This window comes from Merops nubicus, unplaced genomic scaffold (assembly GCF_000691845.1).
Source record: "Merops nubicus isolate BGI_N331 unplaced genomic scaffold, ASM69184v1 scaffold8943, whole genome shotgun sequence".
Lineage (NCBI taxonomy): Eukaryota > Metazoa > Chordata > Aves > Coraciiformes > Meropidae > Merops > Merops nubicus.
The window spans coordinates 1-10,850 of NW_008599518.1; the positions used below are offsets into that span (position 1 = coordinate 1).

General features: G+C 50.0%; 1 protein-coding gene across 1 annotated transcript; it reads left to right on the forward strand.

Annotated features, from left to right (window-relative positions):
* Positions 1 to 979: 979 nt before the first annotated feature.
* TSEN54 (TSEN54 tRNA splicing endonuclease subunit) lies at positions 980 to 8,716 on the forward strand (the record flags this gene model as incomplete). Its single annotated transcript, XM_008937404.1, has 9 exons — positions 980 to 1,043; positions 1,188 to 1,271; positions 3,405 to 3,503; positions 3,809 to 3,861; positions 4,210 to 4,308; positions 5,425 to 6,059; positions 6,608 to 6,668; positions 7,381 to 7,497; positions 8,566 to 8,716. Coding segments are annotated over 9 exons (1,363 nt in total), but the record flags the coding sequence as incomplete, so codon positions are not given.
* Between the last annotated feature and the right edge of the window lie 2,134 nt (positions 8,717 to 10,850).

Sequence of the window (10,850 nt, forward strand, 5' to 3'; positions counted from 1 at the left end):
TTTTCTCAGGTCTCTGTAACCCTTGGAAGCCTTTACAGACAGCAGCCGCTGCCTTCCTGGGCGCGGTCTGAGTCGCACAGCCCCGTGTAGGCGCTCGTGTGCGGCCCTGCTCGGATTCGGCCGGCTCTCGGGGTACCTGGCTTAGCAGCTTTGGTGCTTTCAGCAACACTACCAGTCTCTAGAGCTTATCACTTGGAAGATTTTTACATGCCGCCTCTCAGCACACGCTTTCCCTCTTTGGCCTGCTGTACTCTGGTAATGGTTTCTCTGCCTGTACTGAGCAGCAGCAGCAGAAACTATTCACATAACCTCCCACCATTGGGAACTTGGAGAATGGTGGCCTCTAGCAGAGGGGCAGGTCAGACGGGAGGGGCTGTTACCTTTCACTGCTGTCACAGCTGGGGTTGTTCAAGTACCTCTGCAAATGCATGTGTGGGGCAGCAGCTTAAACCCTCAGACAGGGAGGGTGTCTGTGTAAGTTTAGGTTTCCTTTTAGATGAGGTAGCTGTGGGACTAGCTAAAGGTGCAGAGCAGCTCCATGTTGGACCCGACAGGTCTTACCGACTGTTTCCATGAGCCAGCTGCTGATATTCCATGTTTGTATTCTTGCAAATTTCTCAGCTATTAAATATTCCTCAAGTCCCTGTTGGTGGGATGCAGCAATTTGAGTGTGTCTTGGCAGCACCTGAACAGCTGTATGGTATGTCATGGCTGGGCCCACCCGTCTCCAGCCAGCTGCTGTAGCCTATGGACAGATGTCTGTAGTGCTGACTGAAGACACTCTTAACAAGTTGTTGGTGATAAAATCTTCAGCTGGTACTGCTAGCTTCAGAGGATGTCTTTCTGAGGCCTTACACTGTAAAAATGCTGTGTGGAAGCTTGCTGGTTTTTGATAACTTCCCAAGCTTGTTGTGTTGCTACAGCAGGGGCTGATTGTAGGACATGCCAGTAATAACAAACTAATCTTTAACCTTTTCAGAAGGAATCTGGTGAAAGCTGAGTGGAAGCCAGGACAGGGCATCGCAGAGCTGCAGTCCCCTGCGGTGAGTCTGCTGCAGAGTGTGCTCAGTGCCATCATCTCCTGCTGGCCTTTGCAGAGTGCTTGATTTGCTCCTTGAAATGGGAGAGAGCCTGGCTGGCAGCAGGGGAGAGCCAGAGCCCATCAGGGATTTGTGCTTCTGTTCCAGGGGAAGTTCTGGCACACCATGGGGTTCAGCGAGCGTGGCAAGCAGTGCCTGCTGCCCGAGGAAGCTCTGTACCTGGTGGAGTGTGTAAGTAGGATACCTGCACAGGGACAGGGGCATCGGGTCCTGCCTGAGGGATTGGAGGAGCTGTAGCAGCTCTAGGCTGAAGTCTGAAATCACTTGACCTGTCCTGGTTGCTGCTGCAGTTTGAGCAGCTGATAAACACTTGGTTCTCCAGGAACTCTTGTAGCCTCCAGGCTACAGGTTCCTGTTTTGTGCTCCAAAGCAGCCTGTGTGTCATTGACAACTCCTGTTAGTGTTAGCTGGGTGGGCAGCAGCTGGTTTATTTAGCTGGTATCGTGTTTAATCCTCTCCTATGTCAAATGTGACAACAGAGACTAGGAGAGGTTTGGCTGATGCAGATTTCTGTTAGCACAGCAGTAGTTGGCCTGCTTACCAGAGTGAAAGAAGTGTGAGGAGCATGTTACAAAGTTTTCTCTTATTTCTACTTTATTGCTCTGGGGCTGATGAAACACACATTGATATATAAATTACTTCCTTACTGAAATCTGTAGGTATAGGGAATTGAACTTCCACAGTCCAGGAAAAATCACTCTTATGGGAATTTCTGGAAAGGAGATCAAACCATTATCTTCTCTTCCTAGCAGAAATTAATTGTAATAAGAGATTTGATACCAGGAAATCCTTTTTCTCAGAACTGGTGTACAGTTAATGAGGACATCTGAGACTGGTCAGTGCCTTCTCTGTCATAAGTTCACTTCCTCTCTTGTCCCCAGTGTATCTTATGTATTTTGCACTGCCAGGCTCATGAGTTCATTAGCAGAGTTTTTCTGGTTTTAATTCTTTTCTAAGAAGCTGATGGGAATTAGTGGAACTATCCAGCTTGGTAGGGCCAAACTGAGGCACTAAATCGGATCTTTCCATGTGAAGGGTGTTGGTGTGGGAGGCAGTTCTGTAGCAGCCAGTGCTCCACATGCTTTATACTTAAGCAGAGAACTTTGTGGGTGTTACTTGGTATCTTTTCCAAGTATATACTGCAGAAAGAAGTTTAAATGTGGCAGACAGAGGGGGGAGATGGGGTTGCTTTTAGTGCTCCTGTACTGGCAGAAATGCTGGTTAGGGCTCAGCTGCATTTCTTTGCTGAGGAAAGGGGGGTTTTGTCTCTTCACCAAAGCCTGTTACTGGTAGAATAGGTGCACTGATCTAAAGCAGAACTATTTTTCCCTTAGCAAAACTTAATCAGATGGTGGGCATCTGATGCCATACTTTAAATCCTAACTGCAAAGGCAGGGCTTGTTTATCTCTGGCATTTTGACAAACAGTAGATTGTAAACAATTTGATTGCAATAAAATGTAGTCACTTGCCAAGTATAAAATCTCTCCCCAGAAGCAGAAAAGGCCAGTTAGATATGCTCAGCCCATCCCGTGGTTCCTAGTGTTTTGTTTTGTTTTGTTTTTTTTAAAATGAATTTACTCAAACAACAAAAAGTGTGTAGCCAAAACTGCCTCCTGGATGTTAACTGCTCCTGTCTGGGGAATCTACCAGTGGGATCACTGGAGCTGCAGTAAATGCTTCTGAGGAGCCACCAATTCCTCTGCTCCATCTCTCACAGTTGTGCAGCAGAAAACGCCAGTTAGATATGCTCAGCCCATCCCATGGGAGAGGTGTGGTTCCTAGTGTTTTGTTTTGTTGTGTTTTGTTTTGTTTTTAGAATGAATTTACTCAAACAACAAAAAGTGTGTAGCCAAAACTGCCTCCTGGATGTTAACTGCTCCTGTCTGGGGAATCTACCAGTGGGATCACTGGAGCTGCAGTAAATGCTTCTGAGGAGCCACCAATTCCTCTGCTCCATCTCTCACAGTTGTGCTGTGTCCTAAATTACTGAGATCATCAAAGTTAATGAAAACTACCTTGTAAAGCAATTATTATTTTAGTGATTGACTGTCATGCTTCCAGCTGCATCCTCCAAACAGATGCAGTGCTGAAGCAGGAGCTGACAGCTGTGGGTGGGAACTTTTTACCTGGCTGCTAAAACCAAGGCGTGGGGCAACTGGGCATAGGAGAGGGTCTGTAAGTATTCCGGGGGAGACATGGACATCGTGTCAAGGAGGGTGGTGACACCAGTGGGACAAGAGTAGTGTGAGCTTGCATGGTTTTGTTCCCTGGGCTTCTCTAAACACCAAGCTTTTCTCCTGCAGGGCTCTGTCCAGCTCTTCTACAGGGATTTGCCCTTGTCAGTCCAGGAAGCCTACGAGATCCTGCTGTCCCAGGAGGCACTGAGCCTGCCACATTACCAGGTGTGTTGGGACCTCCAGTACTGCAGGGGGGACGAAGGCAGAGAGCCCAGCCCCTGCCTCACGACCGCCTTGGTGGCTGAGAGCAGGGCAGCTCAGCTAGGGAGGGAAAGGGACTCATTCTCAGTCTTTCCCACTCACCTTCTTCCAGATGACCGGTTCCTGTTTCCCCACCTCTGCTTTGGGTTTTACCCCTGGTGTTTTCTCCTCTGCCAGTGCCACACTGTTTACCCAGTTGGAGCAGAACTGGAGTAAATTGTTTGGTTTTAGCGTAGTCATTTAACCCTCTTGCTTTCCTTTGCTCTAAGGTGTTCAGCCACTTGAAGCAACTGGGTTATGTTGTACTGAGATTCGACCCCAGGTAACCAGCTTTTTATTTCCACGCTGCTTTTGCCTTTCTGAAGACTGAGCAGCTCTGTGCCCACTGCATGGCCCCAGTGGAACGGCAGAGAAGAGAACTTTGACCCTGCATTCTCTCTTGGGAGGATTAAAGGCTAAAAGTGGCACTCTACCCTTCCTTGCTCCTCCCTCTTGAGGAGGTGATTTGGAACATGAAATGGGGCATGAACTGAGGACTGTCCTGGTCCTGCTTATGGATTTGGTGTGCCTGAAAGAAAAGGGTTTTGTTGCCATGTTCTGGGGGCTGAGCAGAAGGGTAGTTTGGCTGCCCCGCCCTGCTGTCAGCCTCCGTGTTGGTGTCTCCTTACAGCACTGTCCTGTCTCCCTATGAGAGGCAACTGAACCTGGAAGGTCACTGCCAGAGCTCTGGGAAACACCACCGCAAGAGGAGGAGGAGCTCCAGCCCCCGGTGAGGATGTGGCCCAAAGTCTTCTTCCATCATCCCCGAGGCTCTGCAGCTTGGGAACAGCATCCTCAGCCCTCTGTGCTGCGGGTGGCTGGTTTAGTGCAGCTGCTTGTGGCTGTCCCCAGGCAGTGCAGTGCTCTTCCTGAGCTTTGCAGTGTGTCCCTTTGTCACATCTCTACTCCACACAGGGCTAATGGGGCAAAATGCGCCTGAGCCTCCCAACTGCAGCGCTGAGATGCCAAAATAAAAGGGCATAGAGGTCAGTGCAGAAGAAACACAGATGTCTCCTCTTGCTGTTTTATAGCAGGAGTGCAGGCACCACAGCATATGTCTTGTGCTTATCTACTCAGTGCAGCTTATGTGCTGGGACTGTACAGCAGAGAGCATGGCTGGGTCCTGGTCCTTGCACACAGCATTTAGGTTTTTGCCAAAATGCGAACAGAAGGTGACATAATTAGTAATTTTACAAATTACTGTCATAATTATGACAGTTTCCAGTAGGTGGCATCATCCTTTAAGAAACAAGGAGGCAGAGACTGGTCTCTCAAGTCAGCAAGTAACTCTGTGCCTGAGGAGTTATGAAATTTTAGGAACTGGGAGATAAAACTCTTAAACGTGCAGCTGACCCATCTTCTCTGGGAACAGGGACTGAGTCTCACACGAGTGAGAGATGCTGGCAGGGAAGTTTCTGCCTGGCCTGTGCTGGTTTGGCTGAAGTCCATTGTGGAGGTGTTTGGGTCGGTGTATGGGGTGTGGAGGCTGCGTGGCAGGTTGGGAACATGTGTCTGTACAAATCAAGGCTGGGCTTCTCTGGGGCGTTGAAGTCAAACCTCATGCAGGATGGCTGAGAAGTTTGCTGTGCCTTTGGCGTTCACTGCTTGTTTTGGCCTGCGTTTTTTCCCCCCTCATTTTGTCACACAAGTAAATGCCCTCCTTCCAGCCAAGGGGTTGTTGTCAATGGTTTGCAGACCTGTCTAGAGGTTCCTGCCACCTTTGCTGGCCTTCCTTCAGGCTTGGCAGACTGCATTGTTCCTCCTAGCAGGGAGGAGGCATGATTCAAAGGGAATAAAGTTCCACCACACATTCTCCTGTCTCTTATGCTGTTGCTTCTGTCTTTAGGTCGCATGAGAAGAAACATAAGGTGTCTGAGGACCTTCCAGAAGCTGAAGGCACCACCAAAAAAACTGGAGATGACTGTAGAGACTCCAGCTGCCTTCCCATGGATGAAGAGCCCTTGTCAGAGCAGCCAAAGGAATCAGATGCTGGCAGTGGAAAGGGGGAGTCAAACCCCATGCTTTCTGATACAGGGCGAAAGGACTCCCTGAGCCCCCCAAGGAGCCAGGCTGGAGACCACCAGAAGAGCAGCACCAGCACCCGTGCACCCTGCTGGGATTTTACCACTATCATCTTGCCAAACGTAGCCCCAGACCAGCCATGCACACATCTGCCCTCACCTGACAACAGGCTCCTGCCAGAGAATGTGCCAGGGAGGGAGGTTGATGCTGCTTGCTGGTGCACACGCATCAATCAGAAGCAGGAGAAGCTGTCACGGAAGGAAAGGGAGCAGCGAGAGAGGGAGAGCAGGTACAAGAGCAGCGTCAATGCTGACCAGGAGGTGAGGCGCTGCTCCAACTGGCAGGAGTACAAAGCCCTTCTGGAGCAGAGGAGCCAGCAGAGCACTTGGAGACGGCCGCCGCATCTCTGGGACCAAGCTGTCAGGCCCCTTCTGCAGCCAGATGAAGCCACCTCATCAGGTAGTGGCTCTGGGAGTTTGACAGAGACCCCGTTCTGCCCTCCAGCTCTGTGAAACAGTGTCTGGTACACAGCAGCAAGAGGGGTGGCATGGAGAAGGTGAACGTCAGTTCAGGGGATGGTACCTTGAGGAGAATCCCATTCGAAGGCCTGGGCAAAGCTGGCGCAGAGGAGCCCAGCCATGGACATGGAGAGAGAAAAGAAAGCTTGTCCTTTGCCTTTCCGTCTCTTTCTATAGCTCACTCAAGTGCCAGGGTAAACAGGCCTTGGGAGGTCTCCTAATCCGTTCCCCATGCCCCCCTGTGTGGCATTGCTCCCTGCCAGGCTCTGGGGCGCGTGGGGTCGGGGCTGGCCCGACGCGGAGCAGCCGCCGGGTGTTCCGGGTGTGCGCTGGGGGCTGGGGAGGTCAGGGTCTTTGAAGCAGCCAGCAGTGACTGTGGTGCTGCCAGCCATTGTCGGAGGAGGAAGGCTCGTGGGTGGTGGTGGAGTGCTTGGATGCCCTGGGAGAGAAATAGCTGCTCTGATCCTTTCCTGCTCCTCCCCCCTGCAGCTGCGCTCCTCCAGCAGATCGCCGTGCTGCAGCCCTCCCACATCCTGGACGGAGCCGACCGGTTAGTATCCAGCCAGCTTGTACCTGCTGGGGAGAGGGGTGTCTTGGGACTGTCCCTGCCTGCGAGGTCTGTGAGGTGCTCACAGCAGCAGTTCAGGTGCTGCCTGGCACCCAGGTTGCCTAGGGAATCCAGCACTCTTCTCCATGACCTCGTTGTGCCTGTAGTGAGGGGTTGATGTTTCCATGAAGTATTGTGTCCTGCAGCAGCAGAGCTGAGGTGCTCCAGAGCAATTAAAACAGGGGTTGCTCTCTTTTCTGGCTGTTCCCTCTCTGCACCCTAGCCAGGTAATCCCCTCAGAGGTTTGGTTGGGTTTCACCTGTGCCCATCCCTGGAATGTGCTGCCATCCCTGCTGTGTTGATCATAAAACCTTGGGTGTGGGACTTTTTGTTTCTGCTCCTGCCTCAAAGTCTGTGTGGTGATGGTGTGCAGGCCCTGCAGGGCAGAACAGAGCTTTGCTTCAGTATCTGTTAGCACTTCTCCCAAGGGGGTCTGCAGAGAAGGAAGTGTGGCAGATGTGGGGCAGGCATTTGGTCTGGTCTGACTACAGGAGAGATCAGGAAAGTAACTGGAGCAGTTACAGGGTCTGTTCTCAGAGGAGAGACTTTCAAAGGGCCCAATCTAGCCAGGATTCAGAAGCTTTGCTCCCTTTCCTCTATGTACCCTACAATGTTTCAATACCATACCTATGTGGGCGTGTTCTCTCTTCTGCAGGCTGCAGGAGGACCCAGAGGCCATGAAGATAGACTTCAATGTGTACCCAGCAGATGCTGTAGCCAAATTTAAGAAGACAAACCCTGGGAAGCCCTGTGTCAGGATGTGTGTGCGGAGGTATCTGTGGGTCTTGCGCTGTAGCAGTTGCTGTTTGGAAATTAAGTCCTTGTGATCTGTAAATGACCTGGCAACTTGTGAGCTTTACAAGTCATCAGAGTGCCTCCCTTGAGGGTGGTCCTGCCCAGAATTTTATTTCTTTTTTCAGTTCCTCCTTTGTTAAAGGCTGAGGCAAACAAATCCCACAGCCCTTGTACTCAGCCCACTCTACTTGGTCATGGTTGCTGCTCATGTCTGAGTATTACTGGAGACAGGAGTAAAAGGCCATGGCTGTATTTGTGCAATGCTTGTGAAACTTGGGTAGAGCTCAGTTTTGCAGGAAGCCATATGGTACCTGGATCCTCAGCTAGTGCAGATCCCTACAGATTTCAGCAGAGATTTACCTGCCCAGAGCTCGCTGCAGGATCAGGGCTATAGGTTTAGTATTTTGGTTGTTGTCAAATGTAACTAAGATCAGTACAAAGGATAGATGTCCCTTTTCTTGCTGGATCCAGTATCTGATACTGGAACTTCATAGGCAGGTACAAAGTTCAAGTTCTGCCTTTTCTGATTTTGCAATTTACTGAAACCATCCCTTCTTGGCTCTCTGCTGCTGTAGTGGCCAGACCAAGCAAGGTGGTAGTGCAGTTTCACAAAGGTCTGTTGTAAGCAAGTAGAATTGTCCTTGCTTTATAAATATTTTCATTTGCAAGCAAATGGTCTCTACAGATTTAGAAGGAGGGAAAAACAGGTCAGATGTTGATCCCAGCAACCTAAAGATCTTCCTAGCACAAACATATTAAGATTGCAGTGGGCTGGCAGTTTGCCAACAGCCTTGTGAGCCACATCTAACAGGTAACTGCACACCACTCCATGTTGTGCCTGTGTTTTTGGCAGAGGAATTGACAGCTCCCAGTTCCCAGCATGCAGTGTACCCTCTTGGGGCTGGCAGCCTCCTGCTTTCACCGAAAGGGCTGGGAAGGGTCACTGCCAACTCCAAAGACCCAAGTGAGCTGTTGTGATCGTTGGCTGGGACAGCTTTGTCTGCGTTCTTGCGTTGAGTACAGTGGGGTGTTTTTCTCTCTGCAGCTTTGGCGAGCAGATTCCCTCCCTTCGGGCTCTGAAGCAGGTCACGTATCGCAGCGGGGACGTGCCCGTGGTCTTTGCGCTGGTGGATCATGGAGACATTGCCTTTTATTCACTAAAGGAATTCAAGCTGCCAGTTGATGTTAATCACTGAAGTTGGTGACTCTTGCAGAAATGCTATTGGCTGAAGGGAAGAGCTTTACTCAGGATTTTTCTTGATTAATGAAATATTACAGAAAATAGAGGCTATGATAAGTGGAACTATCTTATTTGCTGTTACAGACTTCACCCAATCGGATGGCTCAGGCATAATTGCAAAATTTCCAGCAAACAAGTGTGTATGGATTAGCTGGGCGTTTCTGGACTGGAGTACACATGGCTTTGTTCTTGAAGCCACTGGTTCTCCAGCTTGGTCATCTCGTGGACCACGAGTCTGACTTTTCTTAGAAAACACTTTGCTGGTGATCCTCTTGTCACATGTTAAGAACCACTGTGCTATACCAGTTGAATGGTTGGAGAGTCACTGAGGTCAGTCAGGGACAGAATAAGCTGATCAGATCAGTGGTGGTGTCCTGAGCCTGTGTCATTCAGCTACACCAACTGTCAGATCAGATTCTGATCTGAAAAAGGCACATCCATAAAACTCAGACACCTGGAGTAAAGTTTCCAGGCACTTGAGAGCAGTAACTGTGCCCTGAACACTTATTTCATCAGCCACAGAGCGTTGCAGATGGCCCCCCAGCCTCACGCTGTAGCTGCTGTGCTGGGATGTGTTAAGGCCCCTGCATCATGTGCCATATTAAACTTTGGCCACCAATATCAGCACACTATGTGGTGGTCTCACCAGGGCTGTACTGCAGCCTGCTCTGTTTCAGCCTGACCTCCTCTTTCCTGGCTGCAGATCATTGTCTTTCTGTTGCAAGTAAGAGATCCCAGAATAAAGAGAACCTACAGATTCCTCATGGGCTTTCCAGTTCTGTGGCTGTCTTGCTACAAACTGAGGACTTCATTGCTTTCCTGTGGGAGCGTTTCAGCAAGATTTGCAGGTACCCAATTTGCTTTAGTCTCTATGCAAGAGCACCAGAAAATCTGCTGGGTGGATAGAAGCATGCTGAGCATGGCTGTGTTTGCCATCAAGGTTTTCGAAACAGCAGCTGGTTTAGATGCATTATATTTGATAATTTTTTTAGTTCCTTTTGGAGATGAGAGGGCTAAGCAATAAAAAAAGCCTTTTGCAACAGTGTGAGCACTTCAGTGTGGCTTTTCATTCCTGCAGAAATGCTACACGACATCTTGCCATCTCCTTCCTCCTGCATGGTCAGAGATATGGTTGCCCAAGGTGGCAGGGCTCTGCTACAAGCACTGTGCCTGGTCCTGTTCCACACACACACCCCTGTTATCAGATGCCAGAAGTCAGCAGGACTCTGAGGGTCTGACAGCTCCTCCCACATGCCCTCCCTTTCCTCTTCCTCCTCTGAGCAGTGATTTTGCTCTGATATTTCTCTACAAACGCTGGGGTTGGCAGCTCTAGTCTGTGCCCTCAGCATTCTCCCAGACAGTTTTGCAGATTAAAGACAGTGGGAAGAGAGAGTTTCTAAGAACAGGCGTAGCCAGAGGAGCTCCAGTCTGACCCACAGGGCTCACGTTTGTCCTGGAATTAGGTCAAACTCACTCCTGTTAATTTCAATCAGTCTCTTCTGCTTATGCCAAGGTGGAACTGTATCGATGAACTCTCCAAAAGCCACCCAGTGAGTTTCGCTGGGGCAGAGACTCCCTGATTCAGCACAAAACAATTACAATTTAATAACCACTGCAGGGAGGATTGAGAAACTGTGGCTGCCTTGCTCAGCACCACAACATCTGATGGTGCCTTTACCTGGATGGGCTTATGATGCAGACTGATACCGCTGTTTCATTTTGCCCTGCGATGTGGATCAGCTGGATGTTGCAAGAAGATGACAGAAATGAAAATTTTAATTGGAAAATAACACTTTTGGAAGCTCAGCTGAAACATTGACTGTTACTGGCCCCTTGTCAGAGGTACCTTCAAGGTTTTGTATGGTTGGCACTCCTTGGATGGCTGTTGCATGCCATGTAATGACCAAATTCCTCACCCTGCTGTCCCGCACGGTAGGATACGGGCACTCCGTGGCTGCAGCAAGGTGCCAGCACTCGTGTGGCTGTTTAACAGAAAGTTGAAGCTTTAATTGGACTCTTCCCCCACCTTGTTCTCAGGAAGGCTGGCACCTTCCCTCGGCCTCCGGGGCTGATGGGGGGCAAAGCCGGGA